Genomic DNA, 22,627 nt, shown 5'->3' on the forward strand with positions numbered 1-22,627 from the left:
TTAGCAGTTTACACAAAACAAAGGGTTGATCTCTATGTGCAGGTAGGTGTGAATGAAATGAACTTTGCGCGTGCCAGTTGCCTACAGTACATATCGTAAATATAGAGGAGCTACCTGTTTTGTACTAGATGGAATAAAAAGCGTGTGATTGTGCACATAAGCTAGTCAATGGAAGATACTTCCATGTTAATAAAAATATAAAATTTAATTTGTCGGTTCATCACAGTACGAAAGCGATTTCATCTAGAAAGGTAAACTAGAATGTTCAGCTATATTTTCTAATCCATTTGACGTTAGTACAATGTATAGATAGAGGAATGTTGGGAAATTGCATTATTCTTTAGGTCTTTAGTTTGATCTATTTAGAAAATGGCCATGAGGAAACGCAAAACAGTAGGTTCTTCTGAAATTGTTATCCTGTCATCTTTTGACTTCACATCATCTTAAGCCATTTAAAATTTGTTTCAGACTTCATAAAGTCCCTTCTCCTCTACATGATGAGATTCACCAAAGGACCACTTTGTCATTCTGGATTTCAAGATGAAAACAAGATTATTCAGTGAAAATGTGATGTGAAACTATGATCATGTGTTATATATTACAGTAATTAATTTTCAGTAACTTTGTCATCAGTGACTTTTTCTAGACTGCAAATTTAATGAGTAATATATGTCATTTACACCACTAAAATGATTGTTAAACATTTAGAAACTCATTTCTTGTCTTTATTTAATATAGCCAGTTTATATGCTATGAAATACTCCTATTTTTTTCTGGTATGAAATAGAATTGAGTCAACTTAGCCAAAAACAATATTTAGAAATAAAACCATGATTGTGCTGCAATGTCATCAGACTGACTAAAAAGCAATCTGCTGAAATACAATCGATTTTCACAATATCCTAATAATTATAGTGATTTGTGATAAAAGCTAAACAAAGCTATGTTGTATACATTGTGTAAGAATAATCAGAGATATGATATGTTGTATATGCCTCTTGAATAATATACATGAAATATAGATCTACAGTAAACGTGTATGAGTCGATGCACGCGCGTTAGGTTGCGACACAAAATTTTGGTCCAGTGTGAGCCCTGATAATGGTAGATCAAATGTTTCATCTGTGTGAAACTTTTTGCTAATCGAAATGTTAAACCAACCACCAATCCATGTACATGTATAGATGCGCTACGTAAACAAAGTTGTTGGTTGATACATCGTAATGTCCGAGTGTAGCATGCTGCGAGATTAAATACTGTTTATACAGTCATGGAGAGGCTAAACAAAGTTTCTTGCAAGAAGAGGAAGTTGGTGGATGCATTCAACTTGGACAACGAAATCATAGTTTCGTTTGGTGAGTGAAAAAAATGCTATAAATTTGTATTCAAAAGTTCAACTCACATTTCCTCTGCTATTTCAGAACGCGATTTATAATAACATCTGTAAGTTTAAACACACGACATACAGTAGATGTATTATTTTGTATGTATATATGTATTCCATGTGTGCTTAAAATATAACTCCCACCTGTGCATGTGATTGTAAACGAACGGATGTCATGTAAATGCATACCACATTTGTAAACATGGGCTCTCACAACTCTTTTATTAAGAAAATATCGTTATGAAAATAACCGTTACGAAAATAACATACCTTGAACTACATGTATAAAAGTAATGAAAAACAAATATCTGTATAGACCTACTATCTAGGGTATGAGGGAACCGGATAGAAAGTGGAGGGGGGGGGGGGTGGCATGTGTTGAATTATAATTCCCTAGACTATAGTATACATATACTATTACTTTGAAATTTCAGTGACCTAAGAAATATATCAAACCTGAGGTTTCATGTAGGTTGGCAAAACCTTTTTAAAAATAATGTAAATTAATCACAAGTCTGCATATGCCCTCTCATAGGCAAATGTATGCACTGTATGTATAAGTAAGATATGTATACTACACGTATGTCCTTCTCTTGACCCACATTTTGTAAATAAAACAGATATGATAAGTCTATGGCAGTTTATGAAAACATATATACATGTCATCTCATATTGCAATTTATAATTTTGAAACATCAGTATTTAAATTTTCACTGAATATGTGTTGAGACACAATTTTAAAATTCACATTGTCTCACGCAGTCTAATTACTCAATGGTATAATATAGACCTAACTGTGCAGATATCAATTATGATGATCTTTTTTCTAGGCATCAGCCTGAAGACCAAGGGAGGTTAGATAGGACCAGTGCAGGTTGAAGTGGATTTCGAGTCAACAAGTATAACAGCAAGAGAGGTACTATATTTTCTTTTGATAAACATTTGTAAAGACAATTCTGAGTATATCAGATATTCATCTTTTTTGCTATATCTAAATATATTTATCTATATTTTGAACAGGTACTCCATTTACAGTGATGATGACATATCCCCTGGACCCCCACAACTCCACAAATTTAAAAATGTTTGATCAAGTTCAAAGATTAAAGAACTACTGCAAAATTTGGGACTTGGATGGAAAACATTAATTCACTTATATGAGCTCAGAGCAGTGGATGTTGTACAACATACTTTAAATTAAATTGTGAATTTAAGGGAAAACAAGTACATGTACTCGTGTATTACATGTACATGCCTTTTGAAAGACAATAATATTGCATAAATTTCAATGTTGATTATTCTTTCTTAGATATATTAGTAAAAAATGTGCACATGATAGAATATCAATTTTATAACTTCAATCAATGTGTTTGAATTTTCCTTGTAATTCAAAATTTAGTTGAAACATACATCATTGATACATTAATGTATATCAAATTTTTAGAAATGTTTCATAATGGAACTAATTCACCACTCCACCCCCCCCCCCCTCCCCCACCCCCACCCCCCTTATACATACAGTGAACATAGACCTTCACCTGGGGGAAACTACAGTTAGTTAATGCAATATACATGTACATGCATTCTCAGTTATCCAATAGTGAGTTTTTGGTTCATTGTGAAACTACAATTAGAAATCTTAAACTTATGAAAGACAAACCTATCTGTGAGGGCAAGATGACTCAGATGGACTTACATGTAGTGATCCATGGGCAGTTCATGGGTCTCTTTCTATTGATATTAATTATTTATTGAAATATGAAATGGTTATTTAAACATATTTGGTGTATTATACTGTATAGTGATATAAATTTCTATCAAAAAATATGTATAGGTAATAGATTTGGTCCAGTTATTACAAGAAATTGTATGAAAAATAACTAAATATTTAGGCAATCATTGTGAGTGCGAAAAGGTCAACTGCAATAGCACACACTATATATCATTCTTAAATGGCTCATAGAAACTTCTAGTATTGCGAGTTTGAATGCTCAATGTGGTAATTTGGGAATGCTTAATCATTTAAGGTCAATAGTTTATCTCTGCTGACTGTATCTCTTAAAATTCATTTTTAGAAGGGAGGGGGTAGGGTTACAAAATCTGACATAGTTTCAGATTAAACCTCATTTGGTATATTTTTTTCTATTCAATATTTTAGATACTACTTGACTTATTGTAAAAATGAAATAAAATCAGAAATTTTATGAGCAGAATTTTGTTGTTGTCAGAAAATGTATGCCTGATAGTATTTGAGAAACGCCATATTTAGGGTAAATTTGGCCAATTGCCAAGTCGAATCATCCCAATGTTTTCCTTAGATGCATTTAGAATTTCTAATCAATATTGATTTTTTATCTGTTTGTGTTTAATTTACACAACTATATATGACAAACAATATTTCTGGTGTCAATAAAATTTTTATTGGCTTCTGTGTTAATTTGCTCAATTTTGGCATTTTTTGCCTTTTGGGGCTGTAAAAGAGGGGATTTCAATCTCGCTTTCCTCGAAAATTAACCTGATTACTTTTGTTGATTTTTTGATATGTTGTAGGATAAAGTCAAAATGTTATAATAAATAAAATTGAAAAAAATTCAATGAGCAGTTTTTTGGGGGCTAGCTATCAATAGCTACCTTAAGTCATATTTTCTTTTCGTTTTAGCAGAGCCACACTAAATCATGTCAGTATGCAAACGTTCCAAGTTGTGTGAATTAATTTTTTCCATGGACCCTAGAGAGAAGTTGAAGCTAAAATTGGGTATAAAAGTTTACGTAATATATGAATATTGGGAAAAGGCTTGAAAATCATTAAAAATCTTCAAAACCAATAGGTTTGCTAGTCATATAAAACATTCTCGTGTTGTGTAAATCAGAATTAGTCCGTGCACCGAGCCAATGCAAAATATGGAATACAGCCTTCAAAAAATGAAGATAGAGAAAAGGGGAAATATGATCTTGTAGAATATTTCATTATTAACAATCAAGTGAATTGTTTCAATTTCTCAGTAACATTTCATGGAATCTTATTTGTAATCCAGCCTGCGTCATTTAGAACCACCATCTTCTCTTCGTTTTGAGACTGAGCTAATTGCCTTCAACTTTTGACTGATATAAATGCTTACAAAAACCTTCATGTATGGGGAAAATCAGGACAGATGTGTTGAAATTCATGTAATGACATTGTATGTATCTACTGATCTTCCCCTGTTTGAACTGGTCAGTACCATATTTATTTGTGAAATTATCTATATGGGGGAAATCAGAAATGATGGGTTGACATATCGTGCAAGAATATGACAGTGTTCGTGGATCGCTGATTTTCCCCCTTTTTTGTATGAACCTTTATCTTCGTCATTTGTTGTCTAAAATAAATGACATATTTCATTCTCATACAGTTTTACAGTGTTGATTTTTAAAGCAAAACAAGCTTCGGTGTGCTGTCCTCTTGAAAAGGAAATAGTATGAGACATAAAATATCTATTATGTATATAATAACATTTATGGCGAAACTTTTCCCTTATATTATTATACCCCCAGTAACAAGTTGTGGGGGGTATACTGGAATCGGGTTGTCCGTCTGTCTGTCTGTCTGTCTGTCCGTCCGTCCGTCTGTAGACGCAATGGTTTCCGGGCTCTAAAGTATTATCCTTTCCACCTACCGTCACCATATCATATATATGGACTACCCATGGGATGAAGATGTTCCCTATCGATTTTGGGGTCAAAAGGTCAAAGGTCAAGCGCACTGGACATTGAAGTAGCAATATGGTTTCCGGGCTCTAAAGCGTTATCCTTTCCACCTACAGTCACCATATCATACATATGGACTACCTATGGAATGAAGATGTTCCCTATCGATTTTGGGGTCAAAAGGTCAAAGGTCACGCGCACTGGACATCGAAGTAGCAATATGGTTTCCATTTAAATTCTTTAATGGCTTTTTTCATCGCATGGAGATGCTGTGTTCCTAGATATTCCATTTCTCCCTACAAACGAGAATACCCAAGGTTTGTCATGTCATTTGTTTTTTACACTCAGAAAAGAGGTAGTTTATACCTATTACCAACACTCTTTGGGAGATTGGGGTAAGCGGGGGGTATTCTTAGTGAGCATTGCTCACAGTACCTCTTGTTTATATTAGTTAGTACCCGTATTGTACCTCTGAACATTAAACCTCGTCGGGAACCCCTATTCAACATTAGCACAGTTTGTATCTGAACCAAGGAAAACTTGTGTATAGATCACGTGTCTACTTCTGTTAGAAAGTTTTGACTGTTTGGACATGTAGAAAGCGTGTTGAAATTTGAGAAATCCAGTAGCCCATCACCTCCCCATCTTAAATCCCACATATATATAAAAATGTAGCTTAATTATTCGTCATCTTATTGTAGCCCTTTTTGTTCGCCATCTTTTTGCTTGTTGTACACTTTGGAACAAGTTTCCAAAGTCTGTATTTTAACTAGTCATTGTTTTTTATTTGTGATAATCATGTATGGGGGAAATCAGGACAGATGTGTTGAAATCCATGTAATTACATTGTATGTATCTACTGATTTTCCCCTGTTTGAACTGGTCAGTACCATATTTATTTGTGAAATTATCTATATGGGGGAAATCAGAAATGATGGGTTGACATATCGTGCAAGAATATGACAGTGTTCGTGGATCGCTGATTTCCCCCCTTTTTTGTATGAACCTTTATCTTCGCCATTTGTTGTCTAAAATAAATGACATATTTCATTCTCATACAGTTTTACAGTGTTGATTTTTAAAGCAAAAACAAGCTTCGGTGAGCTGTCCTCTTGAAAAGGAAATAGTATGAGACATAAAAACCTTTACAACCTTTGGTTCTTGTAAGATATCTAAAGGGTCAAGTTTCAATCACGAATTCTTCTATACTAAAGAATAGTCTTGATGTTTGGTCAATTATCGATAAAGTGGAGATAAATTGCTTCACCAGATACTCTATTGTGTACAGGGTGTAGGCTATCGAAGGGACTGCAAGGAGGTCAAGGTATAATTTTTGTACAGTTTCTTGAATTATGGATACATTGCCGGTAAGCAATGCTAAGCACATGTTTACGGAAGAAATCAGTCTTTAAGGAATGTGTGGAACATTTGAATCCGTCGTACACTTTCTAGTTTTATTAAACACAATGCCGACTATCCGGGCAAGTTTGATACCATGTGTTTATGATGAAATACCAGGAGAACGTTTCGGTTCATCATCACATATTAAACATGTTATCTACATAAGTTTATGCACATATTGATGAATAAAATCAATCATATTCAAAGGTATTGACTGAAAATCAATGTTGTCCTCGGGGTGTGTACACTATTTCTTACATCAATGTTGTGCTCGGGGTGTTGTGATATACAACAGAAATACAGGTGATAGTTGTGGTAGTTTTATTGTTTATTTTATATTAATCGCCGGGTTTATTGTGTGAAAACTGTACGCACAACCAATGATGTAGCGGGTATATCTGATACATGTTCATCGCCTCTCTGAATTATCCAATGTTGCTTTGCCAGGCGCGTAGCTACCAAAACGCAAGTACGCAACTGCGTACACATCATTTGAGTTTGAGAGAGAGAGAGGGAGAGAGAGAGAGAGGGAGAGAGAGAGAGAGAGAGATCTTTGCCAGTAAAATAGTTGCGTCTAAAAAATAACTGCATAATATAATCCGGTTTATTATTTTATCATCATCATATTATCCATTCAATCACATTTTAAGCTCTTTTTTTTTTTTTAAATTCCAAATCATAAACATCATGACGAATATCACTTTAAATAATGTACATGTACACTCAAGGATCAAATGTATTTCTTTACTTTTAAATTTCACTATATATTCATTACAATTTGCATATTTAAAAAAACTTCGCTAATAAGTAATGATAAGTAATGTTATCATTATATATGTGCAGAATTTACTCAAGATTCATGACAAATGTTACTTTTAGTGTTGGTTTTTATATACATTTTTGTGGGTCGAATTATGAATTACGGAGTAGGCTTTTTTAAAATGCTAAATCAATATGAAATGTGTGTAAGATTAAGTTCAAATAAAGTTCTTACAACATGATTATCCTAGCGAGTGTTAAAAATATGACCATACAGACAATATAACTATAATAACAGATTCAAATCTAGGCGATTATGCATGAATTGTGAAATTGTTATAGTGATGGCTGCAGTAAAAATATTTTTATCAGTCCTTTGAAAATTGTATTATTCAATGAATCATATAGTGAAAATTAGCAGTGCAGATATACTTTTGACCCTTGAGTGTAGTAGACGGATTAGGATATTCTTTGTTATCAGTAACATTTACCATACACTGTATATACCAGTCGAAAACAACGAGAGAGCAAACAAGTAAAACAAATATAAAATCAGTCGGAGTACAATTTGCATGCGGTGAGTTGGCTTTAGAAAACACTTCAGAAAATAATTTTGTGAATTCTTTTCGGTTTGGAAATTGACAAGAAACCGTTTCTATGCACAAGAAATCTAGGTGATTTCATTGGTGACGCCCAGGAGCTTCGTCACTGTCCCCACCAGGATTTTGCCCTGGACCCAATGGGGGCCTCAAGGCGGCCTGAGACCTCTTGCGATACGTTGTGTACACATCGTTTTCTTTCTGGCTACGCGCCTGTTTGCAGATGGATCCCGTAGAAATTGACCACACGGTGGAAGTTAGTGATGACGGAGAATGATTTTGATGTCAGTTTTGCTCAGTCATGTAGGTCAAAGACTTGAAAAGATGCAACACGGAGAAACAGAGATAAATGGCACGACTGCAGTAAAATGAATGCTGTAAGGAAGTTCATATTCAAATTAAACATGAACTCAATCCTACATACAGCTGCGGTTGTGGTATATTGTTCGGATAAATCGGATGGCATATGTGATATGTGATTATCAATACATACATGTAACGGCGATGTTTATTAAAACGTTTTCTGGAGTATTTAATTACCGCACATACCCAACAAACGTACTTGGACAGCGAGTCCCTTAATCATCACGTTTTCGGTTAATCAACTCAAATGCTCATCAAATTAGGCGGTGATTCCCTTTATTGATATTTTAAAGAGAAAAAAATGCATCATTTTGCATGCAACAGAGAAATTTACATGCTGATGTAATATGTGGGGAAATTAACACATTGAATATCAAAATGAAATCAAAATATTTTGGTATTTGAGAAAGATTGTAGATATTCTTTCCAAATTTATCCTTATACATGTATACATGAATATTTTGCAATGGCTCAATTAATTGATGGTGTTGTTTCAATATTTATACAAGTGCTATATAATGCAAGCTAACAAGTAGTTTGATACTTTTGCTTATACAGGTATTTACACTTATACATGTTCAAGACACATTGGGAGTAGCAATTTTCTTTTCAGAGTGTTTCTCACATATTGATACAAATATTGTTAGAATTAAGATATGCAAGAAAGATATGGTCATCTTATTGACTTCAATGACCGCCCCATCCTCTAATTCTAGACATGACAGTAGGGAATGTGATTGTCATAATAATTATCTTAAGCTTGATGAATGCTAAATATTAGAAAGTAAAGTGCAAGGTGAAGATAACGAACAGTGTCCAACTCCGTATATTTTTGTTTTATGCTTTTACCGAATTGTGAATTTATTTTTCTAGCGATGGAAAGATCTATTTCCCTACAATGACAATTGTCATTTTCTTATCTATAACTTTGAATGACATTTTTTCATCAATTTCATTCAACTACAATAATGCAACTTGTATGACATAATTCAAAGGTATAACTTCTTACAATGGGGAGAAAGGGAAAACTATAAAAGACACCATAGAGTCGCCCACTTCTGCTTCATACTTAAATATTTTATTGAAAGTAGATATTAACGGCAAACTAACAACTCATGACAAACGGGATGATTTCAGCTTCTCCATCGTCAACTTCCCATATTTATGTAGGAATATTCCATTATCACCTGCATATGGTGTTTATATCCCTCAACTGATTCGATACGCAAGAGCTTGTTCTCCATATTGTCTGTTTTTAAATCGAGGCAAGCTACTGACAAACAAGTTGATGGTACAGGGGTTTCAACAGTCTCGTTTATAGTTAGCATTTTGCAAATTCTAAGGTATTTATAACGATCTAGTTTATCATTGGGTCAAATGCTGTCTAACGTGTTTCATACCGATTGTTAGACCGTTCGTGGCACACTGATTTTGACTACGAATAACTCCGTTTACCTGATCAAGATATAGGGATCACGGCGAGTGTGACCGGTCGACAGGGGATGCTTACTCCTCCTAGGCACCTGATCCCACCTAGAAGAACGACCTAACAATCGGTATGAAACACGTTTGAACAGCATTGGACCCAATGATGGGTTATATGGGCAAACTAAATCATTATAACGACAATAGAATCTGCGAAATGCTGAGTTAAACAAAACTGTTGAAACCCTGTAACATCATTTTGTGTAGAGTCTGTAGATTGATGTGTATCACACGGACACTGATAGTTCTCGTTCTCCTACAACTGTGCGAGACTTAAAGCCATGAAATCGGTTTCATCAACACCGATTTTGAAAAAAGTCATATATTGAATCAACAAAACATTTAATGCCATTTTTAAGGACTCCAAGAATCTTGCCATCACAGGTGAGCACATTCTTTACATCATCCAGCTGCGTACCATTTGAAAAAGTAAGCTCAGAATCCTTCAATTCCTTTCTACGCAACAACAACTGCATCCTAGTCTCGCGACTCACAAAGCGAACGATGATTTGACGGGATTTGGCACTAGATTTGACTTCAAGACGATGCACTGCATTAATATTATGAGGCAGAATAATAACACCGATATCTTTACGAACATTGATTACAGTCTCCGTGATATTCTCGTCATCATTTTCTGGAACATTCGTTATTCTCAAATTCTTACGATATGTGTACTGTTCGAGAGCGTCGCTCGCTTATTCGTTATTACGGACACTGGACTAGAATCTGCTTATCTTGGTACTCCTGCGAAACAACTATTTCGTCTCTACGCGAGATGTCAAAACATCGAGTACTGGAAGCAGAAGTGATATTTTTTCCATTGTCATTAAGCTTGTTTGCAGTTTTTTCTGAACATTGTAATCATTGAGTCCCATAATAATGTCAGAAACCTTCAGATCGTTACATTTCCCTTTAAACGACGAAAATAGTTTTGTAAAAGCTTCATTGTTCTTACTGCCATTACTGGCTTTTTTGTTCAGCCCATTACTACACGTCTATGGCATGCCGTTTTTAAATTTTATAAGATATCTTATAAAACTTACAAGATATCTTCTAAAGTTTATGAAATACCTTAATTGTATCCTTTATAATTGGATATCTGATAAAAGATAAGACATATTTTGTGTATTTTTTCTTAACAATATATGTTATATATTTTATAAGATATCTTATAAAACATATATCTAATGTCTTTTAAGATATCTCAAACTTAGTAAAATATCTTATATATTTTATAAGATATCTCAAAAACGAATTTTTATAAGATATCTTGTAGACTTTATAATATATCATATGAATTCACTTTTATAAGATATCTCATAAAACATATCAGATATCTTGCATGTTTTATAAGATATATCATAAAGTTTATGAGATATTTTAAAAAAATGATATATCTTATAAGATATGTAAGATAACTTATAAAGTTTATGAGAAATCTTATAAAAACATTTAAGATATCTATGTTTTATAAGATATCATTAAAATAAATTTAAGATATCTTCTACTTTATAAGATATATCATAAACATTATGAGATATCATGTTTGATATACAATATATCTTATAAAGTTTAGGAGATATCTTACATAATTTATGATATACATATGTATATGTTAAATAACCGGCACACGTTTTTCGAAGCCATAGTTGTGTACAAGGACTTCGTCACTTGATTTTGTCAGACACCTCTGCATGCTGCACGATTTCCATGGATCTGGGAATATGCGATTTTCTTTTGCAGTAAATGACACGCGACTGACGTACTTCATCTATCTAAATGCATCGAAATTTCGGAGGGAATTATGTTTGAATTCTTCATTTCACTACCGTCTCCAAACATTGGTAGTGTACAATTACAACACATTGAACAACTGTTCAATATTTTTATTTTATTTCTGTAACGTCGGCAATTTGAATTATATAAAGTTTAAACAAAGAAAATATCGAATGTTCAAACTTGAATGCTATACAAAATATTATGCTTTGCTGAAATTGATATATTATTCAACACCAATTCCACGGTTTAATGATGAAAATAGTAACCAATGACTAGCTATCATGTATTTTTAATAAGACTATGTCACAGAACAGGTGCGCCAGTTATCGACAAATCTAAGGTGATTCTATAAACAATTTACATGTAATGATCGGGGTTCACCGGATTTTGTCCTCTTGGAAATACAAGCGTATACTTTATCTTTTAGCCAACAAATGAGTAATATCTTAGATATGTAGATATTACATCGTTCATCTATCAACTACCAACATTCACTCTTATAGCAGGGTAGATGCATTCATTACCATATATCATGAAGCAACCTCTCCTAAATGAGTTCGCCAACTTTGTAATATAAACGACAGATCGGTGAAATTGGAATTGTTTTGATAGGAAACATGTATGTCATAAAAATATATGTACTGCAGCATGTAAATTATGAAAAATGTATTGTAATGAATTGATTTTCAAGTGTATACATCTAAAGCCTGTATATTTGACTTGCTACTAATTCAATTCTTACGGGGAAAATATAACCGAATTTTGCATTCGAACTCTCGCACTATTATGCTCTGATGTAAAGGTACCGATTAAGCTATCGCGCTTTCATTTTCGTTATTTGTAATATTAAACTTTTTATTTTATAAACAAAGATTGCATTCGGTTGCAGACGTGCATTTTTTTTTTTTTTAAAAACCAGGCGAAAGTCATAATAAAATTCTAACTTAATAACATACATATTATGTATCATGAGTAGGTTTTTTTTTCTTCAGATGGACAATCATTAAATGTGTCTGACATATTGTCTGATATATTGCCTAATACAATATTAGAATAGCATTTGAAATTATACATGCAACATACCCAATACGTGATAATTAGCCGACATGTACGTTAGAATATTATGACTGGCAAGGCGTATTTAGACATGTATTTAGATACGCATTGTAGCCGGCACAGTATATGCACACCAATTTAGAGGGATAGCTCATATCGTAAACTATCTATGATAAAAAAGAATATGTGATTGAACTTTGCCACGTGTTACATTAATTGCGTTGATACCATTGCGTATCCATATCAAACATTAAACGAGTAAAATTGGAATCGGAAATAGCTGTGTCGAAGATTCCAATTCTCTGTATACACACTATCTTCTTCAATGCAAACTACGTAGAGTCTTATAAAATTTAATATGCTGTACATATGGTTATTATTTATTCATTAAACTTGTATATATGAACACCATCAACGTTGAAATTTGTAGTACAGATGAACACGGGAAACGGTTTACGTTAAATTTGATAGTCTGCGCATTTATCAACCACGTAGAAATTTTGCTTATTACTGACTTTCAACATGATTAAAGTGCACACAAAACATATTCATGGTTGACGCACGTGCTCTATCTTAAAAATGGTTTTAAAGGAATAAAAAAACCAGTCAATTTCGCCGATTTCGGTAAATCTTGTCAATCGCAGATGACGAAAATGACGTCACAGAACATATTACGTTACTAATTTCCATTTATATGTATCATCAGGGTCAATGCCCTAGTGCATAATCTTAATGATTAAACCAAGTGAAACCTCATTTTAGGTTTACCCTAATTTTGAGGCGAAAATTGGGGCTTAATGTACCTTGCTCTTTGCACGTTTGATCAAGCGAAGTAGCATGCTGTTATTGGAACAATAATATACAGTTATGGAATGGGTACTCGGGAAATAGCAAATTTATGGTCCCCCGAGGGAGGAAATAATTTCCTGCCGAGGGGAACCATAAATTTGCTATTTTCCCGAGTACCCATTCCATAACTGTTTTATTATACCGAAACAATTTCAAAAGTATTCGTTAAACCAGATTTATTCATTTCTTGATATTATCCTCGTTTCGAACTTCCATAAAGTGTTGCTGTAGTCCATATCGAATAGTCATCATAGTTCCTAGCATATTTGGTGTAGTCAGCTTTTCTTAACTCTGCATTAAATTTCCGCAAGCACTGGTTTAATTCCTCTGGTTTAACACTCACCAAATCGTCAGTATTTCCTAAATTTCTTTCAGTGAGATAAGTTGTTAGTATATTTACAGCAGTTTTTACAACAGCTAAACAGTGTTTAGACTCGATTTGTTGTCTATAATCGACTTTAGTAAGAAGATAAGTGAGAAAGTTTCCCAGTTTACTTTCGGAAGGTCGGTGGTCTCTTCCCAGGTACATAGTATCTGGGTTCTCTCTTCCACCAATAAAAACTGGGCGCCACCAGCTAACTAAAAAAATTGTTGAGTGTGGCGGAAAACATCAATCAATCAATCCCCTCGTCCATCATATCAGCTGTTTCTGACGTAATAGAGGGCGAAGCCCTCTCACGGCCCGAAGAGCCGCGAGAGCGGAGCTCTCCCTATAGGTAACACGTATATACATGTTTAAAAGGAAAATAATGAAAAATTAAACTATACCTATGGAACTTGAAAATTTTGGTCCCAATGGCGTCAATTCGAATATTAGCGCGTGGACATGTATTCCTCCATTTTGAATCTCGTCTACCCTAGTTCACGTCGTTCTGAGATGTTACATAAAATCTGTAAAAGCATGTAAATCTTATTTCTTAATCATATATATAGGACTAATCATTCCTCGATTAACGCCAGGTCTCCAATGTTTGTAAATTTGCTAAATAACGACGCTGAATATGACGTCACAATATACTGTTTACATCAATATTGCGTTATATTTCCCGCGTTCAATATATAGGCGGATCAAATGTCCAAAATTAGGATGCTTTGATACAGCTCTGTCCTCGTGCTAGCTTCGGGTTTTTGTGTGTGTCCTGTTTTGGATATAGATACTAATGCCAATACTTTTTTGCTTTGCCCTCAAACACGGTCACGCCGTAAAACATATTATCATTACGTCATAAACTCGAGATTCTTGGAATGCTCCGCCCACCACAAAATTTGATCGGTTAAAAATATTAATGAATATTATGAGGGAGTAGTCCAAGGTAGTAGCTCTGATTTTAGAGGGAGTAGTCCTCAGATGGGGGAAGTAGTGTATTTACAGGGAAATGGACAGTTTTATGGTATTCATTTTATATAGAGTAATAATAGTAAAGGTATTATAATACATGGAATCACATTCGGATTTGATTTAAATTCAAATCGGGTTCGGGGTTATGGCTAATTTTGTCCCACTCCGCAACGCCATTTTCATTCTACAAATGTTACAGGAGTTATGGTACTTTTGGGCTTCAACTTTTTTTGCGACGGCGAGGGCAAATTGCTACACGTATTTTGAACATAAGGCTTGGTACACACGTTTGCCCTACTACGCCGCGCTTACTATGACCATTATGATGTGGATAAATTTGTTTATGACTCAGATTTTCAACTCTGTTGATTATTCAGAAAGTGAAAATGAGAAATGAATGAATTAAGATATTATTTTGTGTTAACATTTTAATTCCAGCTTAAGTGAAGAAGCATATATCTATTACATGCATCAATTCTGCGGGCTTTCCACAAATATTTCACACAACACTGTTACGACAATTACTTTTATTTCTTATGGTACCATTATTCTCATTACTATCTCTACCTTTAGTATTACAATCATTAGCAGTTAAGTAGTATCATCATCATTATCATATTATCCTTTTGTATAAAATTCTTTTACCATTATTACTCAACTTAATCATAAATATACACGTACATGTATATAACTACTGGCATAACAATATCTTATAACACCAATTTAAGCAGATCCTTATTACTACTGTAAACCTACATAAAGGAAACGGATTAATATAAGTTTTATAACTTGTTTCCTAATGCTATTGCAATTTATTATACCTCTGTTGTAAATCATCTTCATCGATCAATGTACTGCATGTATCGGTTTACATTGCAATAAAATAATGTTTACACTAATTCTGCGGGCTTCATTGTTTCCGCAGTGTTGAGTTTTAGAATACTTAGCCCTGTTGGTCCATTTGGGGTTCGTACACTGTGTCATAACTTATGACCCTAAATTACATATGTAGTAATCTGATTTTTTTGCAACTGATCACGTGTCTTAGTTTTCGTATTTGCCCCCGTCCCCTTTCTATATGCTAGACAGGGTGATACTTACATGTTGCATAATCATCTTCTTTCATTAAGCACTCGGCTATTCTTGAAATGCATCCTAAAAGTATTCTACACATTTTTTACACAGGTAACATCACTTCAAATATAGGTTATCTCGATTTCTTGCTAAATGTGAACGGGCCTTTTGTTCGAAACTATCCCTTGCTACCAAAGGGAAGTGTGAAATTTAGGTTTAACTTCTTCTAAGAAGTTCGAGCAAAATATATATGGTTGTACTTGTGGTTATTTTTGGTATTGGAAAACACATATGAACGATTTATCAATTAACAGTGTTTATCTTATATGAAAATAAAATAGTCGGCATTAATAAACATATATTTACATTTGTAAATGGGATGCTAAGATGTTCATTATAAATGTCTTTTAGGGGAAGTTGATCGTCTAAAGCAATGTTTAGGAAGAGAGACGAAGAAGAAAAAGACAAAACGAATAACAAGAAAACATCATTAGCAAAGAAAAAACTGCTGCTCCGGAAAAAGGTATGTGGTGTTTTGTGACGTAATAGATTGTTTTGTTACATAATAAAAAGTCTATTCTTAACCTTTTCTGATTTTTCAAAATATGAAAATAGAGTGTTTCTTCTTAAAATTCATCATGAAATTACCGGAAATCAATTCGGTGCCAAATGTTGCTTTATTCCAAAGACCTGCAGCTGTATAAACTTCCACTCAGGGGATGTCTTATTCCTCCTTGTTGAAAAGTTCGTTAGGCGAGCCTTTCTAAGAATCACTCGACTTTTAACTTCTATGTTACAAAAAACGATCTGTAGAATTGTCAAGATCAAACGAACAATTTAAATGTAACAAAAGAATTAAATACACGAAGTATTTCAGGAAGTGTCTTTATGTGGGTCTTGAATTTGTATCCTATGATAAAACAGTATGCTGTTCTTTTAAAGAATAGATACTTGCAGTGGTAATTAATTGCACTTATTGCCATAATCAGTAAGGGCTGATTTATTGAAAAACAATTAACTGTTGTCAATACTGTAATGTCAAGTCCAAGAGGGGGAATGCTAGTCGCACGATGACGTAAGCCGCTCATTCCGCCTTTTCGCTTTATTCATCACGGAACACGACCGACAACAAATTCAACAGAGACGTTCAAAATAGAATTCTAGCCCTACCAGTAACAAGTTTGTACTATATCTGGTGAGGCATTGAGAATGAATTGGGTGTTTCCTTTACTACACCAGACCCGATGTTAGCTGTGTTCAGTTATAGCTGGGGATTCACTCTCTGGCCATCCTGCCATTAAACGATGCAGTGTGTATCACTAAATATATATTAGTCAAAATTATCAATCGGCAAATCAATTGTATCAACAACAACAACAACAATGATAATAAACAAACAAAAACAATAAACAACATGTTTGTATAAACATCTCGCTGTATATATTTTAAAATTTGAAACTACTGACCCGGTCCAAACGAAAATCAAACTCTCTACGCGCCTCCAGCTCGAGCTGGCAAAAAGGTTTGAGCCTGCGCATGATAACTAGTAGGCCAGAAGTTTCTCCTATACCCCCACCACCCGATGATCAGCAATGCAGAGCGTACCAGCCTGAAGCACAAAACCTGTTCCCATCATCCAACAGCACGAAGCACAAACCGTTCCCATCATCCAACAGCACGAAGCATAAAACGTTCCCATCATTCTTTCCCCTTCAGGATATGATGATCCCCCTGCAGCTGAGCGGATAGCAGTGGCTAACTCATCGCCTCCCACCAACTCTGCTGGTATATTTCCAACACCCCAGTCAGCACACCGTACGCAGTATCAGGTTGTCTGATGCTCAGGAAGTCCATGTACCCGATAGTATCAGACAAAACATCTTTAATAATATATTGTATGTACGTACATCTACACTACTACTACCCTTCACCTTTAATAATACATTGTATGTACGTACATCTATACTTCTATCACCCTTCACCTTTAATAATACATTGTATGTACGTACATCTATACTACCATTCACTTTTAATAATACATTGTATGTACGTACATCTACACAAACTACTACCCTTCACCCCTAACGACGAACCTAAACAGCTATTTACTTTCGTCACTGCCGAAATCCTTTTGAAACCCAAAAGTTAAAAGAAATCAAAATTGCTTCTATTGAAACATGGAAAAATACAGCAGCATCACCTGACAACATTTCCCGCGGATACACAATCTGTAAACAATACGCACAGCTACCCAAGGCATCTGTATACAAACGCTCAGCTACCCAAGGCACACAAAATTAGCTCAACTACGTTATGCAATTCAGACTCGAACACATTCGTAATCATACCATAGATGGAGCCTCTGTCGATGATGAACTTTGGTTATTGTAACTGATGACATGCCTATCTCTACACAGAAAATCTCCATTAACAACCCATGCAAATCATGCAAGTGTTTTGATTTCAACTATAATTTATATGAAATGCTCTTCCAGTCACTTGTGTATTGTTACTCTCAAACTAATCACTTTCGTCAAGAAAAAACAAGAGTCCGTCAACCTGATCACACCTATCAGCCCTCCAATAGACCTCAAGCCAGAGGGCAGTCCACCACCCCAATCCTTTGAGATCTAGCACCTACGCCAGAAGATTTTAATTTCCTAGGTTTATGTTTTCAAAATATCCACTGGAGAACGTAGCCAAACAATTACTTTAAGGTGTTTTTAAAAAAAAAAAAAGACTTCAGCATTCATTATTCTAGCATTCCGAGTACCATAAGTGTATAATTATGAAACTGGCAGAGACCAACGCAGATCAGCTACAAGAAGAAATAAATCAAGAATTAAGATTTGGTAGATTGGTTGTATATTATTTATCTCCCTCTCGAGAATATTTTTTTTTTGAAATTCAGTTGATGATAATCTTATTCACAAATAGTGAAAGGGATTGGGCAGCAGGCTTAGCCTATTTTAGCCCTAATATTTTACTCATATGGAGACATCACCATTGCCGGTGAAGGGCTGAAAACTTTAAGCCTATGTTCGGCGCTAACGGCCTTTGAGCAGGGAGGGATCCTTATCGTGTCACACCTGCTGTGACACGGGGCCTCGGTTTTTTTGCGGTCTCATACGAAGCACTGCCCCATCTAGTCGCCTCTTACGACAAGCAAAAGGTACTTAAGACCTATTCTAACCCGGATCCCCACGGGAAATATTTCGTAGAATAGCAGGGCTTTTCTAAAATGGTCCGATGGTAGTCCGATAGGAATTGCTCCATAAAAACACGGAGGTGGCGAGTGATTTGTAACGTTTAGGCACCCCAAGGTAATAGCATTAACGACTTCATTGACCCTGATCTTTACACTGTTCATTACAAATCATTCGACTCGACAATCAGAATGATGCAAGAACTAGACATCTCTAACGCATATCGTCTGCTACCCATTCGACTTGAATATTTTCCCTACTAGGTTTTCATTTTAGAAACATTTATTACATTATATTTCAATAAATCTCTCCCATTCGGCTGCTCAATCGCATGTGTCATTTTCGGAAAATTCTTAACTTCACTGCATTGTATAGTCCAAGATCAAGCTAAACAAAAAGCCTCGGTGCACTATTCAAATGACTTCTTATTTGCTAGTCTTGCCATTCCCCTGTTTGCTTAAACCTCTCGCAAATATTCTTAAATGCATATCAAGCAATTGGGGTTCCCTGTAATAAGAATAATCCGAAATTCTTACTGTTTCATTGTAATTTCTTGGACAATGCCATCAGCCAAACCATATCTGTCTCCAATGACAAAGTTAATGCTCATAATATATTCCTACAATATACAACCTTGCGCCACAAAATTACTCTTAGAGAAATGCGATCATTGGTAGGTTCATTGCCATTCATTACTAAAAGCATTCCATCAGGCAAAGCTTTCTGCAGACGATTTTATGATAGTTTGTCACAAGGTCATAGAAAGCAGAATTATGTTAAAATATCAAAGGCCCTTCGCAAAGACGTAGAAATCTGGATCCAATTCCATTCCAAATTCAATGGTAACACACACCATTTCCAGATATGCACTGGTCAAGCGGTACATTTATCATCAGATAGCTTCGGTGCATTAGGTTGCCGGGTCATAAATGTTGCAATGGCTTCTGAAGATCGTAGAAACTTCCAATACTTTGAGCAAGTCCCAGTAGCGATACACGTATAGGGTATCGATCTTCTGGCTAAAAAACTCGTACACCACATTGATATCATGACAGTCGAACTGAATCTAAAATCTTCCAAGTCCCCCCTAGTCATGCCCCTTCTCTGTCCACTTCTCAGCAAAAATATTCAAACATGATATTCAAGTTCGATGTGAACACATCCCGGGTCCATCTAAGGATATTGCTGATGCTATATTTCGATTTTAGTGGCAGAAATTCAAGAACTGGCCCCTCAAGCAGACTACTATTCCTGCCAAATTATAACGGGATTTTAGAACCATGTTAGCAAGAAGTAGAAAAGGTGCGCAGTGCGTCCATATCCACCAATTCTCATATCTTCTACCAAAAAGGCCTCGACGCTTTCTCACAATTTAGAAAGTTATTCACTCTCCAATAGTTGTGGCACCCATCAGTCGAACAAATGATCTTAAAATTACTCGCATTTCTATCATCTAGTTAAAGGCACATCATACTCAACACCCAAAGCATACATAACTGGAATTAGTTTTTTAAAAAGCTCGGCATCTTACCAGATCCATGTCAATTCTTCTTTGTTAAGAAACTCTTGCAGGGCAAATCAAACACAGAAAGAATATGTGAATCCTAATAATATTTCTTTTATAATCACAGTCATTGACACTGTCTACTTTGAGAAATTGCCCTTCACCACAGCCTATGTATGGTCTTGCATATTTTGCATTACTCGGAGTTGGTGAAATTACATGCACTAGGGCAAATTCCCTCATCACAAAATCCTTTGTCCAAGCGGGTTTCATCTTGATCCTTGCTGATCGTCTTGGAGCTGGGATTGATGGTGTTGCAGTTATGGAAGGCTGAACATAATAATCATGGTCATCTTCATAATCAATGTCACCATGATCGACTTCTTCACCATGATTCGTCACCGTAATGCCGATCCTCAGTCTCATCATCCTGACGAGGAGCGTCCTCTTCTGGATCAACATCCGGAGCATCTCCTACCGACGACTGGTCGTCACCATCTCGACAGGAGGAACTTTCCACGGAGTTCTCATAAATCATTGTAGGGTGACCTACAAAAGAAAACGCACTTTCTGAATCAGAAATAGAAATAGTCTCATTTGAAGTTACACTTCTGATTTTCTGTCTGCCTTCCTTCTCACAGGTTTAGGGGGTGGAGGTGGAACCGTTGGAAATTTGGATCCTATTGGCAACACGAGGTTCCTATGTAGTGTTCTACATTTGCCTTTGCCATCCTCCCGCTTAACCTTGTAGACAGGAATGTCTTCATTGTCTTGAGATAGTATGACATAAGGATTGTCTTCCCACTTATCCGCAATCTTATGTCTTCCATCATAGGCCACTATCCTCAACAGTACCCGGTCTCCTACTTTCAAAGTGGATGCGCGTGCCTTCAGGTCATCATTACCCTTCTGACGTTGCTGGGAGAACTGTGTAGCCTTCTGGGCCTGTTTGTAAGCTTCCTGTAATCACCCCCATCATCTTACGTGTGTACTTGGCAGTGCACTGGTTCTCATCAATAGGTCTAGATATTCTAAACAGGACATCAACAGGTAACTTAAGTTCCCTACAAAACATTAGATAAAAAGGAGAAAACCCTGTTGTGTCGTTTACGGTTGAGTATGCACTAAAGCAGATACATGTATGTGACTCTTCCAATCAGCTTTCTGTTCATTCTGCAGTGTCCTTAACATGGATAATAAAGTTCTCTTGAATCTTTCTGTATTTCCATTCCCCAGTGGATGGTATGGTGTTGTCCTAGATTTGGAAATTCCTAGAATTAAACAAAGTTCTTTAATAATATTGCTACAAAAATTTGTACCCTGATCTGAAAGAAGTTTTTCTGGGATTCCATAATGTAAAATAAAGTTGTTGAAAATGGCTTCTGTAGTTGTTTTGGCAAGCTGATTTCAAGTGGGAACTGCTACTGCGTACTTGGTGAAATGGTCGGTTATGACGAGAATGTTCTGAACTCCTCCCTTTGATGGTTCAAGAAAAAGATAATCCATACAGACCAATTCTAACGGTTGTGGTGTCCTGATGTTCACCATCTCAGCAGTGTGGCAAGTCTGCTTACTCTTAGTGGATCTGTCACAATTTTCAATCCAGGAAATGACATATGTTTGCATTCTGGGCCAATAGAACCGTTGCCGAACCAGTGAAATAGTCTTATTCCTACCCAAATGTTCCATTGTGTTGTGCAGCTGCTCCAATACAACAGATATGGATGATTTAGGGATAACTGTTTGTTAAATGGTCCTGTCTTCTGTTCGAAAAAAAATCAGTTAGCCATCAATTCTCTTTGGGGTTTACTTAATCAAAAATTACCTAATACGCTGTCAGTTTGATCCAATATGTTACCAAGAAAATACTGGTGTTATTGGCGAAGCTGCTGAAAATCTAGGAAAAGAATAACACTGCGATTAGTTACTTTATGGTTCAAAAGCTAAATGGTACTCTAATTCGTCACCCTGATATTATAACGGACCAGTCGAAAATGTCTCTCGACTGCGTGCATCAATCAAAATTGGGTGGTTCCATTTTTGATAACCACAATTCCAACTGCTCTCACCAAGTTCCTCACATCCCAACAAAAAGTATAATGATAAAAAAAACGCATAGTAGTAATTTTTCGCTTAATC

At 35.4% G+C, this 22,627-nt stretch overlaps 1 protein-coding gene across 1 annotated transcript in view; it reads left to right on the forward strand.

The window, feature by feature from the left end:
• LOC125678656 (short transient receptor potential channel 7-like) overlaps nt 1-22,627 on the forward strand; it is a 139,341-nt gene that overhangs the window by 20,001 nt on the left and 96,713 nt on the right. The window contains exon 2 of the mRNA XM_048917274.2: nt 16,190-16,301. Coding sequence (XP_048773231.1) covers nt 16,212-16,301 — 90 coding nt within the window. The 5' untranslated portion in view covers nt 16,190-16,211. The remainder of the gene's footprint in view (nt 1-16,189; nt 16,302-22,627) is intronic.

Source organism: Ostrea edulis, chromosome 1, assembly GCF_947568905.1.
Source record: "Ostrea edulis chromosome 1, xbOstEdul1.1, whole genome shotgun sequence".
Taxonomy (NCBI): Eukaryota; Metazoa; Mollusca; class Bivalvia; order Ostreida; family Ostreidae; genus Ostrea; species Ostrea edulis.